The sequence below is a fragment of the Bombina bombina genome, chromosome 4 (genome assembly GCF_027579735.1).
Source record: "Bombina bombina isolate aBomBom1 chromosome 4, aBomBom1.pri, whole genome shotgun sequence".
Classification (NCBI taxonomy): Eukaryota; Metazoa; Chordata; class Amphibia; order Anura; family Bombinatoridae; genus Bombina; species Bombina bombina.
Genome location: NC_069502.1, coordinates 592,865,052 through 592,886,517, shown reverse-complemented (window position 1 = coordinate 592,886,517; position 21,466 = coordinate 592,865,052). Strand labels below are relative to the sequence as shown.

Sequence of the window (21,466 nt, the reverse complement as noted above, 5' to 3'; positions counted from 1 at the left end):
CTAAATACTTTTTTTGCCCCACTGTAATTACAAAGTTGAATTTCCAAAGTTGATTTTAATGTCAAATGGTTTTGTGTTAATATATGTATCAACCAATGAAAATATGGATTGTTATATGATAGCCAATAAGGGAGTTCACAATGTATAGTCCTCAATCAAGTAGTATTGTGCAAATAGTTCAATTTCAGGTCCGCTTTTGTCACATGATGTTACGGATCTATCTGGAGGGAAGAACAGCCCGAGATGTTTACACCATCTCTGGACTGGAGTTTTAAGTTGTCCTGTCAGCCTCTCGGTGAGAGCTTGGGTGAATGTTAAAGTCTGGAGATGCAGGCAGAGTCTTTCTGCGAGCCCATCCCGACTCAGTTTAACAGCTCCATTAGCAATCAGCGTTGACGAGTTTTGCTGCCTGCTTTTCTTCTCTCAAGTCCATGTCAGGAGCGTTGATTCTGGTAAAATTGTTTCATATATATATATATATATATATATATATATATATATATATATATATATATATATATATATATATATATATATATATATATATATATATAATATGATATCATATGAAGACAGGGTCACAGTGTGGCTCCTTTGATATTTATAGAATATTAGGTAATACCCTCGGAAGGGGGCTGTTGAACAGGGGCGATATTGATATGCATAATATTGTTGTTGTTTTTTTTTTTTTTTCTACTGTATTTGTGTGAGATGAGGCTCTGTCAGTGTGGAACACAGTTCATAGAGAACAATTGAGGCAGGCTTTTTTGGCGCGCCCCTCTCTCGAGTGCAGGGATGGTCCTTCATGGCACTCCATGTGACCGGGTGTGGCCTACAACTTGCTCTTTCTCGACTTGCGTTCGAAGGAGACAAGAGCTGTTTCCTGTAGTCCGGGTCATAGGAGGTGGTGAGTGTCCCGGCCATTGGGATATAAAGGTGCCATTTATTTTTGATCAAGTCCGTAATATAGGTGCAAGCTATGGAGGACTCCAATATGTTAGAGGATACTCCCTCTTTATCTAAACCTATTAACTTTGTGTATTGTGAGGAGGTTCCTGTTGAACCGCCAACACAGCTCTGTTCTACATGCTTTGACAATATTTCTATTTCCAAAAAGAATAAAGTATTTAGTACAAGGGTTCTCTGCCCAGCGAGGTGCATTCCCTGCAATCATCTCCGATTACACAAGCAGTTCCCCAGGGCACTACTAATCCTCCTGCAGGAGGAGCCCTTTGGCCTACATACTTTGCCGATCAATTACAGATCGCATTTTCTGCGGCTTTTAATGCGTTGTTCTTCTAATCGCAAGCGGAAGGTACAGCACTGCTATTTATCTCATGGGTCTTCGGCTCCGCTGGATGTTTCAGAAGAAGGGCAATTCATGACGACTATAGACCTGAAGGATGCTTACCTTCATGTTCCAATCCACAATGATCACTTTAGGTTTCTAAGGTTCACCTTCCTGGACCAGCACTTTCAGTTTGTGGCCCTTCCATTTGGTCTGGCTACTGCCCCAAGAGTCTTTCCAAAGGTTCTGGGAGCTCTTCTTGCCGTAGCGAGAGCCAGAGGAATTGCAGTGGCTCCTTACCTGGATGATATCCTGGTTCAGGCTCCATCCTACAGTCTTGCAGAGGATCATTCAAGAGCAATTCTCCTCCTTTTTCGGTCCCACGGTTGGAAGATAAACAATGGAAAGAGTTCATTGGTCGCCTGCAACAGGGTGGAATTTCTGGTTTTTCTGATTTTTCAGTCATGAAGATATTTTTGACAAATCAGAGACATTGCAAGCTTGTGTCCAACTGTCTAGCTCTCCAGACATCTTCCAGGACATCTGTGGCCAGGTGTATGGAGGTGATCGGGCTCATGGTATCAAGCATAGATGTCATTATTTTCACCAGGTTCCATCTCAGGTCTCCTCAGCTGTGCATGTTGAGACAATGGAACGATGATCATTCAGATTTCTCAACAGGTATCTCTAAGCATTCCGGTAAGGGAGTCCCAATCTTGGTGGACTGACTGGGTCAGTTGTCTCAGGGGACATCCTTTTTGAAACCATCCTGGGAGATTGTAACCAGAGATGCATGTCTATAAGGATGGGGAGCTGTTTGCCAAAAGGGCACAGGGCAGATGGATTTGAGAGGAGTCGAGTCTACCTATAAATGTTTTAGAACTTCGAGCTATATTCAATGCTCTGAGGGCTTGGCTTCTTCTGGGGTCATCCCGATTCATCAGATTCCAGTCGGACAACATTACCTTGGTGGCTTACATAAACCATCAAGGGGAGGGACGAGAAGCTTCCTATCCATGAGGGAAGTATCTTGGATTCTGGAGTGGGTGGAGACTCACAATTGTTCGCTATCAGCGATCCACATTTCTGGGTGTGGACAACTGGGAAGCAGATTTTCTGAGCATACAGACGTTTTATCCAGGGAAATTGTTCCTCCATCCCAAGATGTTCGCGGAGATCTGCACCAAATGGGGGACCCCAGAGATGGATCACATGGCATTCAAACTTAATTGCAAGCTACCCAGATATGGGTCGCCATCCAGGGCTCCCCAGGCAGAGCTGATAGATGCCTTGGTGGTTACCTGGAACTTCAACCTGATATACATATTTCCATTGTTACCTCTTCTACCCCGGATAGTGGCACGCATCAAGCAGGAGCAAGCTTCGGCTATTTTGATTGCTCCGTCGTGGCCATGGAGGATGTGGTTTGCGGATCTGGTGGCGATGTCGTCATCTCCGCCGTGGAAGTTACCTTGTCGCAGGAATCTGCTGGTTCAAGGTCCCTTTCTACATCAAAATCTTGATTCTCTGAGGCTGACTGCATGGAGATTGAACGACTAGTCTTAGCTAAGAGAGGATTTTCTGTAAAAGTGATTGACACTCTTGTTCAGGCCTGGAAGCAGGTCACTCGTCGCATCTACCACAAGGTGTGGAAGACCTACTTGTCCTGGTGTGAGGAATGAGGATAGTCCTGGCATAAGGTCAGGGTATCCAGGAGGATCTTGACTTTTCTCCAGGACGGTCTGGATAAAGGTCTTTCTGCCAGTTCCCTAATGGGACAGATTTCGGCTTTATCTGTACTGTTGCATAGGAAGCTTGCAGAGCTTCCCGACATTTAGTCCTTTATTCAGGCTCTGGTTAGGATCAGACCTTTCTACAGGAATCCAGCTCCTCCTTTTAGCTTAAACTTGGTTCTTAAAGTTTTGCAGAGGGCTCCGTTTGAGCCTATGCATGCTTTTGACATTAAGGTTCTTTCATGGAAAGTCCTGTTACTACTGGCTATTGCATTGGCATGCAGAGTCTCTGAGCTGGCGGCCTTGATATGTGAGCCTCCCTGCTTGATTTTTCATGCCGATAAGGCTGCTCTTTGCACTAGATTGGGATTCCTTCCCCAAGGTAGTGTTGAGTCGTAACATCAATCAGGAAATAGTGGTTTCTTCTTTGTGTCCCAACCCTTCTTCTTCGAAGGAGAGGTTATTTCTGTCTGGCATATGAGACAGCGGGACACAAGCTTCCTCAGAGGATTACGGCTCATTCGACTAGAGCTGTGGCCTCTTCTTGGGCCTTTAAGAATGAGGCCTCTATGGAGCAGAATTGTAAGGTGGCCACTTGGTCTTCCTTACATACTTTTGCAAAGTTTTATAAATTTGTCGTTATTGCTTTGGCAATCAGTAAAGGGTCCGCCTCCTTTTACCCTCCTGTTTTTTTCATTCAGTGTCCTCTAGAGCCTGGGTATTTGTTCCCATAAGTAATGAATAAAGCAGTGGACTCTCCTCCCATTAAGATGGAAAACATAAATTATGCTTACCTGATAATTTAATTTCCATCTATGGGAGGAGAGTCCACTGCACCCGCCCATTTCTCCAGTGGGTGGACCAAAATTTATATTAATCTTCTGGCACCATTTATACCCTACTGTTCCTTGTTCCCTTGGCAGAATGACTGGGGGATGAGGGGAGTGGGGGAGGTATTTAAGCCTTTGGCTGGGATGTCTTTGCCTCCTCCTGTTGGCCAGGTTCTTAATTCCCACAAGTAGCAGTGGACTCTCCTCCCATCGATGGAAATGAAATGATCAGGTAAGCATAATTTATGTTATTGTGGGGATTTTTAACTAATTGTTTACAATGAAATGTCGATTGATATATCACATTTTACCCTTATTTAGATGAATAAAGTGATCAATATACGTACATGCAATATAATGTGTTTGCTTTGTCAGTTCTAAGTGCTGCAGATTTCAGTGTACAATCAATTTCTGTGTGTGTTGTTTTTGTGTGTGTTACTCTTGCAAGAAATAAAGCTGTACTGGAGCACATTGCAAAAGGTGATCAACAATATGATGGGATGTTATTGCAACGTGACAGCATTCTGTGTTTGTAAGGTGCACATTGACTTTTCTTTGTAGTATTGGTGCATGAAGATGAGGTAGAGTGCCTTGCTGTAATATTGTTAGTAGATAATATGCGATCTTGGTAGATCATCAATACACAATTTTGCAGCGCTATACAAATAAATGATAATGGTAATAAATGTGTTTTTATATCACACTCATTGCTGGACAATAGGATATTGATGTCTCTTCAGTATTTATGTAGCAAGCGATTTACGATGCCATACGAGATATAGTAGTTTAGGTAGTGATCCTTAAAACACAAACAGTGCAACATGCACAATGAGCACTTTCAATTTATATTTAAATTTACTTTTTCTCTGCAGTGCAAACTTTCTTCATACTGGATTTTAACAATCTGTTAATCACAGGCATACAAGTTATTCTGTTTTATCAGGACACTGTAATTTACACAGATGCACAGAGTAGCCTAGTGTACACTTCTGCAAACTTAGGGCCAGAGATTGGTGTGTGCATTTATACCCATGTGACATCAGACTATACATTAACATGAAGGAAACATTTGTTTCCTCTAAATATATAATGAAGTTTATCAAATGGTTTTAATTAAACTAAACTGTCACATAATTGATCTGTGTGTTTGTGGCTTTAGTGATACAAGGTACTGACTAAGTTGTGTAGAAATATTTTTTTTTTACCATCATTAGATAGAATTACAAGTTACATACTCCTTCTGTTAGGATAGGACATTGTACTGGCATTTGGAAAACCAACATTGAACATATTAAACATTATTTGCCTGAGAACAAAATGTAAAGTAAAACTATTAAGCAATGCTCCTTAATAAAAACAAATCTGTTAAATCAAAGTAAACATAAAAAGGAAAAAAAAAAAAAACAATTTTTTATTTTTAGAAATTCTCAGTGTAGCCACTGCCTGGAGCCAGAGAAGGGGGAGACATACGTAAAACATTTGGTTGCATTCTGCCTATTCTGAGCATGGGACTCCCTATTTACCAAATTATCACTTAATATTAAACCAGCTCATATTACTCTAGAAGTTTTATGACATCAAGCTGTAAATGCCTTCCTGTAGAGATCACAGCCTCCTTGCAGGACTGACTGGAAGTAATGAACAATGCAGATATGAAGTTTAAAAAAAGAAATTCAATGTAAAATCCATTTAAAATGACGAATAATGCATATTGCAGTGATTTATATTAAGTATAAGCCACTGCTTAGTGCTTTTTTAATTCTAAAATGAATCAGACTGTTTCATATCCCTTTAATTTTAAACCAAATCAAATACTGCAGTATCAGCTATATTTATCATACTATGCTCTTTTGCTCTTAGGTATATTCTACTAATGCTCACTGCATCAGGTTCAAATGCTCATTGCATCTATCAGTATTTTTACTGGCAAAGCTTATTTTTTATAATACTTTATTTTTTTCTATTTCTAAGTGTAAATATGTACAACCTTTGTTAAATGATTTTCTCCCTTTCAGTAAACCTTTACCAGGTTCAAACTATAACTCTAATCCAACCCACCCAAAACCCTCAAAATACCCCCACTTAAATATTACAAAAAAAAGGGACAAATAATGTTAAAGCATATTTTTTAAAAGTCTGGCTTGATCGCAATTGACCACAGTGAAGGTTATGTGATCAATGGGTTAACATTACTGTAAAACCCCAAACCTTTGCCCTAACACTAAATAAAGTATTAGTAACTATTTAAGGTATTATTACAATAATTATTAAATAATTAACTAAAAAAATAAATTAAAAAAATCAGCCTTGATGACCACAGATTACAGTTCTGGCTGTATTAATCATAATGAATGATCTGTGATCAAGGTGTTAACATTACCCTAAAATCCCAAATCTTTACCCTCATACTAAATAACATCTTGTTAAATATTTAAGATATTGTTTTTTTATTATTTTAAGCACTGATCAACAGAGATCACAATGCTGCCTGAAATAATCACAGTAACCTAAAACCCCAAAGCCTTACCTTACACTAAATAAAGGTTAATTAAATATTTAATTTATTAAAATTGTTAACTATAAAAAAAAAAAAAATCAGCCCTGATCACCACATATCACTATAATGATCACAGTGTCAGGGCTGTTATTAAGTAGTTAATTTTTTATTTTTTTTATTTATTGTGTGTGTGAGAGAAACACTTTATCCAAACACTGTAGCAACACCAATCAACAAACACTATCAAGGGTACTGAACCAAAAATGGGCTGGCTCAAAAGCATAGATTTATACCTTTTCAAATAAATATAGCAAGAGAACGAAGAAAATGTGATAATAGGAGTAAATTAATAAGTTGCTTAAAATGCCATGCTCTATCTGAATCATGAAAGAGAAATTTTAGGTGTAGTATCCATTTAAGACTTGGCATATTTGTGACACAATGGTACGTCTGAGAATCGCAAGGGGTTAACAAGGGATTTTATTTTTGTATGGACTAGATAGATAGCCTAACTCTGTTCTCGAATATAACATAAATGAGTTGTATATCAGAACTAAAAAATAAAAAGAAAAAGAGAGAGAGAGTCACACTTTTTAATGGAAAACAAATATTTGTATTAATCCTTGCAAGTCTAATAATATGGGTAGAGTTTCTATAAAATGCATTAGTCTATCAGGTTCAGGCCACTTGTTCATGCACATTCCAGTAATAAAAGTAACTAGTCAGAACCTTCCATATATAAGAATTTTCATGGTGGAGAAATAACTGTGCAAAGAATTGGGATTCTCAGACCATTTTTTTAATGCAAACTTGTTTCATGTATCTACCATTCATAATGTTGCAAAGAATAATTCTGCATTTTGTACTGAATACGGAGTTCTAAATGCACTTTTGGGGCCACAGGCATTTTGTTTATTCCCTTGTGAGTTTTTACATCTACTACATATTCTCAATTTTCATATCTCACCCGAGGGATGGGTGGGAGGAGAGTGAGATATTTCCACTCTTGGATTCTAATTATAACATGTTAAAAAATCTAGTTGTTACAATGAATTAATAAGCAAGGAAGCTGACAGAGAACATTTTGTGTAAAGGAGTGATGGCCGACGTCCTAACACATGAGGCCAACGATCAGTATTTCAGAAGCCTTAAAGGGATACTCAAGTCAAAATAAACTTTTACAATAAGACACTTTCCAATTTACTTCCATTATCAACTGTTGCACATCTTGTTATATACACACTTTCTGAAGAACAAGATCCAGAATACGTTGGGTTTCTCACAGCGCCTCCTCTATATCTTACTAGCTCCCCAGAAAGAGCAAGACACCTAGTTTGTCTTCAAATTCAAAAACGGTATATGTAGAAATCTAGGGAGCGCCTCACAGTGGGCAGGGATATTCTTAAATGACACTATACTGATTGAGGTGATATCGTACAAATTTAATGATACATACACAATAAAAATTAAACATAAAACATAAAATAAACTGTGTTAAAATTACTCAGCACAAAGATACCTATATTCTCATACAATCATAAATACAAAAACATTCATGGATCCATGAGTAAAATAAAAAATATATGAGTGCAATAAAAAATAAAAACATGAAAAAAGTACAATATTAGATGGTTAAAAAATCATAGATACTATAAAAATCTCAGTGATATGAGATTACTAAATGAAACTGCTCCAATTAGGCAATGTAGGATAGCAGTCTAGGATAGCAATCTAAATGTCAGTCTGACAATATTGCACAGTAGGAAAAGTGGTTTTTTAGGACCAATAAGAAATAGCTGATAAGCTAATGATATAAAATGTATATTAAACAGTGTGTAGTGTCTCCAGGTGTAGTTAAAAAATCCCTGATTCCAGGGTGTGAAATGATGCGCCAAGATCCTCAGGGGCGATCCAGCCCTGTGATGAGTTTATCCTGTGAGTAGAAGATGTGAAGGTATCCAAAAAGGTGATAAAAATATAAGTGTACCTTTGAAGTGTAAAAGGTTGAAAAAATGCAACAAAAATGCAACAAAAATGGTGTCCTTATGATGTGGCAAAAATAATGTTATTGTGATGAAAATGCAAGATCCAAAAAAATAAATAAAAATGACTTTAAGTGAGAGAAAAAATGTTACAAATGATTCCAATGTAGTCAGGCCTAGATCACAGTAAAGTGAAAATAAGTGCTTGAAATGAAGAAGTGTTCGTTCTGATATCCTAAGTCCAAATAATAAAACACTAAAGATTCCCAGTGTACCTGTGGAATACAAAAAATATATGGTGCAGTAACTCTAAAATACAGTCTTGAAAAAGGCCCAAGGAAGGGCTGAAACGCGTTGGCTATTGATGGTAAGCCTCATTTCATTTAGCTTAGGAATATTTTAGCGTTACTGCATTATATGTTTTTTGTATTCCACAGGTACACTGGGAATCTTTAGTGTTTTATTATTTGGACTTAGGATATCAGAACGAACACTTCTTCATTTCAAGCACTTATTTTCACTTTGCTGTGATCTAGGCCTGACTACATTGGAATCATTTGTAACATTTTTTCTCTCACTTAAACTCATTTTTATTTATTTTTTTGGATCTTGCATTTTCATCACAATAACATTATTTTTGACACATTATAAGGACACCATTTTTGTTGCATTTTTTCAATCTTTTACACTTCAAAGGTACACTTATATTTTTATCACCTTTTTGGATACCTTCACATCTTCTACTCACAGGATAAACTCATCACAGGGCTGGATCGCCCCTGAGGATCTTGGCGCATCATTTCACACCCTGGAATCAGGGATTTTTTCACTAGACCTGGAGACACTACACACTGTTTAATATACATTTTATATCATTAGCTTATCAGCTATTTCTTATTGGTCGTAAACAACCACTTTTCCTACTGTGCAATATTGTCAGACTGACATTTAGATTGCTATCCTAGACTGCTATCCTACATTGCCTAATTGGAGCAGTTTCATTTAGTAATCTCATATCACTGAGATTTTTATAGTATCTATGATTTTTTAACCATCTAATATTGTACTTTTTCATGTTTTTATTTTTTATTGCACTCATATATTTTTTATTGTACTCATGGATCCATGAATGTTTTTGTATTTATGATTGTATGAGAATATAGGTATCTTTGTGCTGAGTAATTTTAACACAGTTTATTTTATGTTTTATGTTTAATTTTTATTGTGTATGTATCATTAAATTTGTACAATATCACCTCAATCAGTATAGTGTCATTTAAGAATATCCCTGCCCACTGTGAGGCGCTCCCTAGATTTCTACATATACCGTTGAAGAACAAGATCCTACTGAGCATGTGCATACGTATACTAGTCTGTGATAGGCTGATGTTTGTTTCATGATACAAGGGGCTGGAAAATGGGAGAAAAAATAGGTTTGTCAGAAAAAAATATCTACTGTTTATTTGAAATTCAGAGTAGGTATTAAATCATTGTCTTTTTAATTATGCAATTCTACTGTATAAATCTATAGCTAGTATGCATGCAAATAATGTTTTCTAAAGCTGTCTAGTGGTGTTGGGTCAGATTTAGGTTAGGTTTCATGGTACGCTCTACCTGCTGATCTTTACTCCAAAAGACCTTAAAGGGATAACATAGATAAATTACATATTTGAATAGAAACATATTTGCATTATACATGTACAGGGAGTGCAGAATTATTAGGCAAGTTGTATTTTTGAGGATTAATTTTATTATTGAACAACAACCATGTTCTCAATGAACCCAAAAAAAATCATTAATATCAAAGCTGAATATTTTTGGAAGTAGTTTTTAGTTTGTTTTTAGCTTTAGCTATTTTAGGGGGATATCTGTGTGTGCAGGTGACTATTACTGTGCATAATTATTAGGCAACTTAACAAAAAACAAATATATACCCATTTCAATTATTTATTTTTACCAGTGAAACCAATATAACATCTCAACATTCACAAATATACATTTCTGACATTCAAAAACAAAACAAAAACAAATCAGTGACCAATATAGCCACCTTTCTTTGCAAGGACACTCAAAAGCCTGCCATCCATGGATTCTGTCAGTGTTTTGATCTGTTCACCATCAACATTGCGTGCAGCAGCAACCACAGCCTCCCAGACACTGTTCAGAGAGGTGTACTGTTTTCCCTCCTTGTAAATCTCACATTTGATGATGGACCACAGGTTCTCAATGGGGTTCAGATCAGGTGAACAAGGAGGCCATGTCATTAGATTTTATTCTTTTATACCCTTTCTTGCCAGCCACGCTGTGGAGTACTTGGACGCGTGTGATTGAGCATTGTCCTGCATGAAAATCATGTTTTTCTTGAAGGATGCAGACTTCTTCCTGTACCACTGCTTGAAGAAGGTGTCTTCCAGAAACTGGCAGTAGGACTGGGAGTTGAACTTGACTCCATCCTCAACCCGAAAAGGCCCCACAAGCTCATCTTTGATGATACCAGCCCAAACCAGTACTCCACCTCCACCTTGCTGGCGTCTGAGTCGGACTGGAGCTCTCTGCCCTTTACCAATCCAGCCACGGGCCCATCCATCTGGCCCATCAAGACTCACTCTCATTTCATCAGTCCATAAAACCTTAGAAAAATCAGTCTTGAGATATTTCTTGGCCCAGTCTTGACGTTTCAGCTTGTGTGTCTTGTTCAGTGGTGGTCGTCTTTCAGCCTTTCTTACCTTGGCCATGTCTCTGAGTATTGCACACCTTGTGCTTTTGGGCACTCCAGTGATGTTGCAGCTCTGAAATATGGCCAAACTGGTGGCAAGTGGCATCTTGGCAGCTGCACGCTTGACTTTTCTCAGTTCATGGGCAGTTATTTTGCGCCTTGGTTTTTCCACACGCTTCTTGCGACCCTGTTGACTATTTTGAATGAAACGCTTGATTGTTCGATGATCACGCTTCAGAAGCTTTGCAATTTTAAGAGTGCTGCATCCCTCTGCAAGATAGCTCACTATTTTTGACTTTTCTGAGCCTGTCAAGTCCTTCTTTTGACCCATTTTGCCAAAGGAAAGGAAGTTGCCTAATAATTATGCACACCTGATATAGGGTGTTGATGTCATTAGACCACACCCCTTCTCATTACAGAGATGCACATCACCTAATATGCTTAATTGGTAGTAGGCTTTCGAGCCTATACAGCTTGGAGTAAGACAACATGCATAAAGAGGATGATGTGGTCAAAATACTCATTTGCCTAATAATTCTGCACTCCCTGTATTAGCAAAAATGATTCTAGGAAATGTATCACTGCTTTAGTGTTAGCATTTTTCTCTGCACATGCATGTGAAGCATAGCTAGATATTGTGAAGTAATCCTTCACAAAACATGCGTTAATCTGCTCGAAATATGGCCGCCTAACTCCCCCCACCATTACGTATCTCCCTTCTCTTTCAAGCCATTTGCCAATCATAATTCAATCCTGGGTCCGAATCTTCAAACTCATTCACGGAGTTTCGCACATGTGCGATGCAATAGGAACCAAAAAAGTGGAACTATATTCTGCACAATTGTTGCTGACACCAAACACATTGAATTAGAAGCTGCAAGTCTGATTTCGGAGTACAATCTGAATTATTTACAAATGTGCATGCACAATGACGTATGAAGAGTGTCATCAATACCTACATGGACGAGCCTGAAATGGCATAGAGATGGGGAAGAAGGATGAGGGGAAGGTGTTTTGCGGCCGTATTTAGCGTAAATTAAACAATGTATGATGAATGATTACTAGGACAAGGATATAGTTAATACAGAAGGGAGGAGGTGCAGGTGGATCTTCGTTTGGGTTTTAAAAATATGGAATCATGTTATGTCTGGTGTTGACTGTCCCTTTAAATACACTTTTGAAACAGCTATAGCTTTTATTAGAAGCATTTTTGCTAATTCATGTATATTACAAAAATTAGATGTATCCATGCAGTTTCCCATTTTGGCTGGAATGTCCCTTTAAAACACACACTTTTAGTTCCACATTTTCTCAAAACCACAAAAACTATGGCACACATAATTCTGCCTTTTACCAAGGGTTGCAAAAACTAGTACATGACACTGCATTTGCCCTTTTCCTGCCAGTTCCCCATCCTTTATGTAAAGCACAACAGTTAGCAAAGTTAACCGATTTTGAGTTCAAGGATCATATCTACACACCATGATATTGAAAGGCACTTGTACTGGTTCCTTAGAGGTTGTGGTATTAACTTTTCTCTACTTTTAGTATACATTCATAGTCCGTCATGACCATAATGCTTTAATTTGGGCTGTGTAACTGAGCAGGTCATTTCTTAATAACCCATTCCACCAGTTCATGCTCATTCAATTTGTCAAGCAAATCTGAAACCTTTTGCTTTGTTTTCTATACATTTACTAAATTTCACAATAAAAAAATGCATACTTTATGTATTTATATGTATAATCGTATATGCACTTTATTGATATGTTCTTTCTCTACAGAAAATTCTGACAGCCATGTAGCATTATATGAGTAGCAGTGTAGGGGCAGTGTAATAGTTTACAATATTATAACATTTCTGTTATTGTTAAATGTTAGTTAAATAAATGGTTTAATTTAACATTCATAAATTTAATGATAATTTGTTTAACAAACATTGACACCATATATTTGCTGCATTTAGCTTTTTATTGGCTTACATTTCAGATGGTTTAGCAGTAAAATCAGCTAGGCGGCGTGGACATTAAATCAGTCTTGGGGAGAATACGCAAAATGGTATTAGAATAAACATATATGATAGACGTTTGCAGTTTAAATTCTGCAATTCTGGACACTAGTTGTGTTCAATAAGCAACCGTAGATAACACATACGGGATAAAGCCAAGCATATTCTCTGCACACATGTTCTGCAGCATTTTGATTGCATGTATTTGAGGAAATAGACTTGGGGTAATATGCTCACTTCACCCTTTCATCTCTTATCACAAAGTTTATATACTTAGGATTGCTCTTTTAAACAGACAAAGATGCAAAATCTCTACCATGGTATCAAGGTTTATGAATAATCAGACGCTTGGCTCAGCTAAATAATGCATAAACATTAAGAATATTCAGCTTCACCGCGGTACAAAGAGTTTTATATGCCACACAGATTGTTTGATGTTTGTAATGTCAGTTTCTTGAAATTATTTAGCTTATTTTTTAGGCACAAGCTTTCTAATTGCGTGTTCTGTTTAAAAGACCTAAAAGCAACCAATGTGAAAAAACAACAACACTGCATAGCAATTCTAAATCTCTAATAATCTTTATTTTGTGCTTTGATTTTAAGGTAATGGTTTTTGTTCATGCCAGAAATTCCACTGTAAGGACAGCAATGGCCTTGAAAGAACTAGCAAAAAACAATGGGCACATTTTGTATTTTTTGCCGAATCAAGGACCCGACTATGGTCAGGCGGAAAAACAAGTAAGTGCTAAAGAACATACCTTTTAGTTTATTATTGTTCTTGAACATTGACATTTTATCAATGCATTTACCAGATAAAAAAAATGTAAATATGTTAATACTTTAAATCTCTTGAAAGTCAAAGAAGATAAAAAAATGCTGATGAATAAATGCTCTGTTACATGTACAAGTGAATACATTTTCTTTGAGATGTTGTAATTAGCATGGGGTTTAATACCCTACTTAGTGGCACTCTTATCTCTAGTCTGATTAAAGATTGAGTATATTTTTCTTATCTCTTCTGCCAGTTTATACTCCTGTTAATACAAAATTATACATTTAGCAGAAATGTTGTTAACCTCTTAAGTCATTTTCTGTACAACTATTTAAATCTATCTACTGATTGAAGAATGTACTGTATGTAGAAATGTTAGCTTTAGTCAAAGTATGTCTGTCAGATCCGGGGATTGATACTTTACTGATACTGTTTAGATTTTATTTGGACATAGACCATTATATGATTTCGTAATTATATAAATCTAGATTACAATTTTTGCGTTCGGGTCTTAATGCTGAAAAAATGGTAATTTTAGCATTTAAACAGCACCGCAACCATTACAAGTATTGTCTGTATAGCTGTAACACACAATCCTTTTAACCTGTAACACAACGTCAGTCCCGCACTCGTAAAAATTACGTTTTTTTCATGGGACTTCCATAGCGCTTCCATTACGAGTTTTGCGGTGAGGCTAAAAAGCTTGTGTTCCAGCCAATACCGACAAGTTCCGTACCGCAATCTGAGAGCAGTAGTTATGAGTTTTATGCAACAAAACTGTTACATAAAACTCATAACTAAAGTTTTACATAAGTACACTAATACCCATAAACTACCTATTAACCCCTAAACCAAGGCCCTCCCAGATCACAAATTCTATATTAAACTTATTAACCCCTAATGTGCCGCTCCCGACATCACCACCACTATAATAAACCTGTTAATCCCTAAACTGCAAGCCCCACACAATGAAATATACTACATTAAACTATTAACCCCTAAACCGAAAGCCCCCCACATCTCAATAAGCTAATTTAAACTAGTAACCCCTAAACCTAATGCCCCCCTAACTTTATATTACAATTTTCCTATATTAAATTAAAACTTACCTGTCAAAATAAAAAAAAAAAAAAAACTGTTTAAACTACCAATTAAACTAATATAACTATTAAACTAAAATTAAACTAACTACCAATTAAAGAAAACTAAAATGCACATAAAAAATATCCTAACACTACTATAAAAATTTTAAAATATCTAATTACATAAATGTAAAAATAATAAATTACTAAAAAAATAACAAACACTAAATTACAAAAAATAAACAAAATTATAAAAAATAAAAAAGAATCACACCTAATCTAAAAGCCCTATAAAATAAAAAAAGTTATCATTCTATTGGCTGATCTGAATCAGCCAATAGAATGAGAGCTGCTGATTTGAACAGCCAATAGGATTTTAGCAGCCCTAATTCCTATTGGCTGATTCACAATTTTCAGCCAATAGGAATGCAATGGTACCCCCAGTATAAAAGGGGTACCTTGCATTTCAATCCTCAGTGTGCGGTGGACGATCACATGAAGAGGACCTCCACCTCGGATCGATGGACCTCCGTCTGGACCCCTCCGCCTTGGACCTTCGCCATGGTAGTTTATTCTAGATTAGGTTTCTATTATTTTGGGGTGTTTTTTTTTTTTTTTTTAAATGGGTATTATAATTGGAATGATTGATATTATTTTGGATAATTTGTTTGTTATTTTGTGGGGTTTATTGTTTTTGTTTTGGGGTGGGTTTTCATTTTTATATTAGGGGTTGGGCATTTCATAAAAGAGCTGAATGCCCGATAGACTCTGAGACGCCATCTTGGATTAGCTAAGGCTGCAGCTTGCCACAAAGCGGTTCCCTCCACCACGCTGTATCATAATGGTTGGGGTACCCTCTGAACCTTACATAATGGATTCATCTGTAGCTAAAGTCCCAAACACGGATACCTGCATTTTAAAAGATCTAGGAGACATATTTCTACCGAAGTTGGATCGGCTCCTTTCTTCCTGTATGGAGCTGTGCACATTGGTGAGGATGACGGAGCAACCTCTTTATAGAAAGAAATCCTCCCTTGATCATCACAGCCCTGCTCTGCAGAATCTATCAGACGAAAGTAAATCTTACCCCCGTGATGTTGATTGCGGACCCATGAAGGCAGCTTCACTACAGCTGAAAGAAACAACAGCAGCATTTCCGACGGTTGCACCTTCTCCTTACCTATATGTGTTGAAGCTAACTATGGATCCACTCTTTAAATCTACGACGAGCCCAGTGCCACAGAGTCCCCCCAGAATTTGACTGCTGATGCAGGCCTCAGAGATGTCCCTAAAATCCTCCTCAGCATTCACCCTAACTCCGGATATTACTCTTAATATCATTATGGAGGAGCCAGCAATACAATCCTTCTTCATACCGAGGGAGCGGTCCTATACAGGGCTAAGTGGCTCACTGATCAGTGACTTGCTCAATTACATGCACTGTATTATATATGAAGTCTGGCACAGACAATGTGTGGATGTCGGATTTGACTCATGGTTTGACTTACTTAAAAGTGGGATTGGCTGAGACATGGCTTGTGAGCTCAGGATATAAAAAGAAAAGCCCATATTATGTAACTGGAAGCTATGCGCTTTGGTTGTTGATGTTATTTTGTTCAACGTTGTAGTTTACATTGCAGTATGTTTTTTATTTTATTTATTTAATTATTTTATTTATCCAGTCTTATCAATGTTAGAGCCCATGTTGCTTGTATGTATAACCTTGGAACCTTGTACTTATTCAGATAGCGGATATACTGCTCGTTAGAAGCATTCTGCTTTTTCTTATATTCTAACAGCTGTTATTTTAACCCTTTTCAACACTACCCTTACCGGCCATATCACTAGGAAAGTGCAGCACTTTAGCAAGTTGTTGGTTAGTACATTCCCACTAATAAGATCCCAATTGGTGATTACAGTTTTACTTGTCTTGTAACTTTAAGTAGCTTACATCTCACTCACACGGGTCTACTAACAGTATGACCCCTCCTAATCTCACTTTTACTTGCCATACCTGTGTAGAGTAAAAGTTTTCTGTGAACTTCTGTTTAATACTCCTTCATATAATACATGCCCATATACAGACTGCTTAACCTTAGAGTCACAAATGTCTTGAAATTCTAAGTGGCCTATGTACCATACATATTTATAGGGGTTTATTATGCAAAGGCATACCTTTTTGTTAGTGATTAACACTGATTCTGAGAGTTTGTCACAGATACAAATATCTAAGGGGTACCGCAGTACTTTTTAGTCTTTACTTAACGTGACCAATTATCCTTGCAGTTTACTTAGTCTTCCGCATAGCACAGTATTTTATAACAATGCCAGACTACAATGCTCATATTTCTGCTAACACTTCTATAAATGCAACTCGTTGATTAATTGATAGCCATGTCGACTCTGGTTTCTAGTGGCAAAAGCAAAGTTTTCATTTACTATAAAAAATAAGTGCATGATAATGTAAAAAGCTGTTGGGGCCTTGGAATTTTAATCTCGAATTGTTCCAAGAAGCAGATCCGTTTTCAATCCTTACACTCTGAATATAAACTACTGCCTTGGCTAATGTATTCTCACTCATTTTTTCTTTTTTTCTTTAATGTTGAACAGGTTTGCAGTATTTTAAAAAAACAAGGTCAAATATCTCACTTAAATAAACTAAACTGTCTCAAACCAGTAGCTATAACTCCTCACTATTATAGTATATGCAGCTTGGATATTGCAACAGCCCATTCATATAGTGATTCTTACAGAGACCTGGTAGTGAGCATTTCCATATCAATCAATGGTCCCCTCTACCTCGGGTCTGCTGAACATTGATGAAACTTTGGTCAACATTAATATGAACATTATCGTCCTACTTTAGCTCTTTCTCTTAAGCGTAGAACCCAGGATATGATTAACTGTGAAATTTTTCTTTGCTATTTTTAATTGTGAATGCCTATACACTGCCAGTACTATTGGGGACTTGTTTTGTTGGTGTTTTTTTTTTTTTTTTTTTTTTTTTTTTATGTTTTGTTTGTTTAGTTTATAAGTTTTAGTTTAGTTAAAAAAAAAAAAAATTGAGAAGGTTGAGGCATTAGACAAGGATCAAATCTTGGTAAATATAGACATATACAATAAGCATGTTTTTATACATATATCATGCATCATGTGTTTTCTTGACATTCTTGTTTTTCATGTTCAAGATATATGTATGTAAGTGTCTAAATGTTATATGCCAAGACTCTCTTCAATAAGAAGGGCAGAAAAAATAGCTGAATGCCCTACAAAAGGCCCTTTTAAGGGCCCCAAAAAAGGCCCTTTTCAAGGGCCCTTGGTAGTTTATTATAGATTAGGGTTTTTTTATTTTGGGGTGGGTTTTTTATTTTGGGGTGGATTTTTTATTTTTTTTAAAGGGGTATTAGAATAGGAATAATTTTTATTATTTTGAATAATTTTGTTTGTTATTTTTAGTAATAGTAGTTTTTAATTTTTTTTAATTTTAGTGTTTTTTATTTTTTGTAATTTTAGGTTTTAGTGTAAGGCAGCTTAGGTTTTATTTAACAGGTAAGTTTGTATTTATTTTAACTAGGTAGTTAGTAAATAGTTAATAACTATTTACTAACTAGTCTACCTAGTTAAAATAAAAACAAACTTACCTGTGAAATAAAAATAAAACCTAAGCTAGCTACAATATAACTATTAGTTATTTTATAGCTAGCTTAGGTTTTATTTCACAGGTAAGTATGCATTTAGCTTTAAATAGGTATTATTTAGTTATTCATTGTAAATTTAATTTAGCTCTATTTTAATTATGTTAAATGGGGTGTTAGGTCTAGGGATAGGGTTACAGTTAGGGTTAGGTTTAGGAGTTAATAGTTTAATTTAGGTTGTTGTGATGTGGGGGCCTGGCGGTTTAGGGATTCATAGGTTTATTTAGTGGTAGTGATGTGAGAGGCCAGAGGTTTAGCAGTTAATAGCTTTATTTAGTGGTGGCGATGTCGGGGAGCGGTGGGATAGGGGTTAATAGTTTTATTATAGTGTTGGTGATGTTGGGGTTGGAGGGAATAGGGGTTAATAACTTTAGTAGATTGGTGGCAATATCGGGAGTGGCAGATTAGGGGTTAATATATTTATTTAGGTGGCAGCAATATCGGGACCGGCAGATTAGGGGTTTATAACATTGTGTAGGTGTCGGTGATGTTGGGGGGCAGCAGATTAAGGGTATTTAGACGTGGGGTTTATGTTAGGGTGTTAGGTTTAAACTTTACTTTTTTTCCCCGATAGACATTAATGGGGCTGCATTAGAAAGCTTTTGATTAGGTTTTTTATTTAACCAACTCTCCCCATTGATGTCTATGGGTAAAGCATGCACGAGCACGTCAAAACAGCGCTTGTATTTTGTGCGTTATGGAGCTCAACACAACCATATCACACGTACAAGACGGCTGTTTCAAAACTTGTAATGGTAGCGCTATGGAGGGGGAAATAACGCAACTTTTGTTGCGTTTTTTTAAATTCCCTATAGCGCACATAACTTGTAATCTACCTGATAATCATAAAAGGAAGAGAATGTTAAATTTGGGAAATATCCTTGTATTTTTACTAATACTGCAACATTTCACAGTTGGTACTGCACCTGGTGAGTAGCATAGCCCAGTCCTCTATTAAACCACTTTCTTTGTTGAAGCCAGGCTTAATTTTGTGATGAGAGTCTATGAGCCATATTTCCTGGGATTATACTCATCTTTGCCTCCCAGGAGGAAGTTGAAGAATGGAGGTGCTCCAGATTCTTTGTTGGGAGAAGTTCTCAGACAGAATAGAGGCCACTTTTTCCTCTCAGAGTTGTTTTTGTGAGACATAGGGGAGATTGTAGTTTTGGGTAATGGCAAAATTGCTCTCTGTGTAGCAGTTAGTCACGGGCATACCTCAAGTGTCACTGGGACCGGTCCCTTAGCCTCCTCCTGTTAGTTTGTCGATATACTCCTTACATAGATCTGCTGTTACATACTCAGCAATGGATGGGCTCTACTGTAAGCAATCTTTTTTCTGCAGCTGTGGGTAAACACGGTAGTTTGGGTGCATGTCAAGGTAAGTGAGAATATTCATGCACTCACATAACCTGTAAGCTATAAGCAGGTACACCATTCAAGAGGTATATCATAGATAAGGGACAGTAAAATATGCAGACATTAATACACTAACATTTATTTCAGTTTAGTCATTTATGTAAGAAGGAATTTTATTGTGGGCTACTACATGTTCCTTTTAGAAAAATGTTTCTTTTGCACAAAAAATATTATTTTCTTTTTTTTTTCTGTTGGCAAATTTAATTTTTATATTTGACATTAGCACTCTCCTTGCTAAAGGAGGGCGCATGCTCGCTCTGTCCTTTGCACGCTCCAGTTTTGGCGCCATATTATTTTCAATGCTACTGAGACTGTGCTTCCAGTTCTTGCTCCATTTCTCCAACATAGGTGTGTCCGGTCCACGGCGTCATCCTTACTTGTGGGATATTCTCTTCCCCAACAGGAAATGGCAAAGAGCCCAGCAAAGCTGGTCATATGATCCCTCCTAGGCTCCGCCTACCCCAGTCATTCTCTTTGCCGTTGCACAGGCAACATCTCCACGGAGATGGCTAAGAGTTTTTTGGTGTTTAAATGTAGTTTTTATTCTTCAATCAAGTGTTTGTTATTTTAAAATAGTGCTGGTATGTACTATTTACTCTGAAACAGAAAAGAGAAGAAGATTTCTGTTTGTAAGAGGAAGATGATTTTAGCAAACGTTACTAAAATCGATTGCTGTTTCCACACAGGACTGTTGAGATGAAGTAACTTCAGTTGGGGGAAGCAGTTGGCAGACTTTTCTGCCTGAGGTATGACTGGCCACATTTCTAACACGACTTGGTAATGCTGGAAGGCTGTCATTTTCCCTATGGGGACCGGTAAGCCATTTTCTTAGATTAAGTAAAAGAATAAAGGCTTTATAAGGGCTTAAAAAACTGGTAGACATTTTTCTGGGCTAAAACAATTACTTTGCTAAGCATATTTGACAGATTATAGCTCTTTATAGTTATTATAATCTTGGGGATTGTTGTTAAAAAATGGCAGGCACTGTATGGACACCTTTTTCAGATGGGGGCCTTCTCTAGTCATAGGCAGAGCCTCATTTTCGCGCCACTAATGCGCAGTTGTTTTTGGAAGGCAAGGCATGCAGATGCATGTGTGAGGAGCTAAGATCCACTGAAAAAGCTTATAGCAGGCGTCATTTGGTATCGTATTCCCCTCTGGGCTTGGTTGGGTCTCAGCAAAGCAGATTCCTTGGACTGTATAGGGGTTAAATGTAAAAACGGCTCCGGTTCCGTTATTTTAAGGTTTAAAGCTTTCAAATTTGGTGTGCAATACTTTTAAGGCTTTAAGACACTGTGGTGAAATTTTGGTGAATTTTGAACAATTGCTTCATACTTTTTCGCATATTCAGTAATAAAGTGTGTTCTGTTTAAAATTTAAAGTGACAGTAACAGTTTTATTTTAAAACGTTTTTTGTGCTTTGTTGCCAAGTTTAAGCCTGTTTAAC

General features: G+C 37.0%; 1 protein-coding gene across 1 annotated transcript in view; it reads left to right on the top strand.

Moving 5' to 3' along the window:
- ASCC3 (activating signal cointegrator 1 complex subunit 3) overlaps positions 1 to 21,466 on the top strand; it is a 1,409,126-nt gene that overhangs the window by 603,822 nt on the left and 783,838 nt on the right. The window contains exon 15 of the mRNA XM_053710577.1: positions 13,658 to 13,792. Coding sequence (XP_053566552.1) covers positions 13,658 to 13,792 — 135 coding nt within the window. The remainder of the gene's footprint in view (positions 1 to 13,657; positions 13,793 to 21,466) is intronic.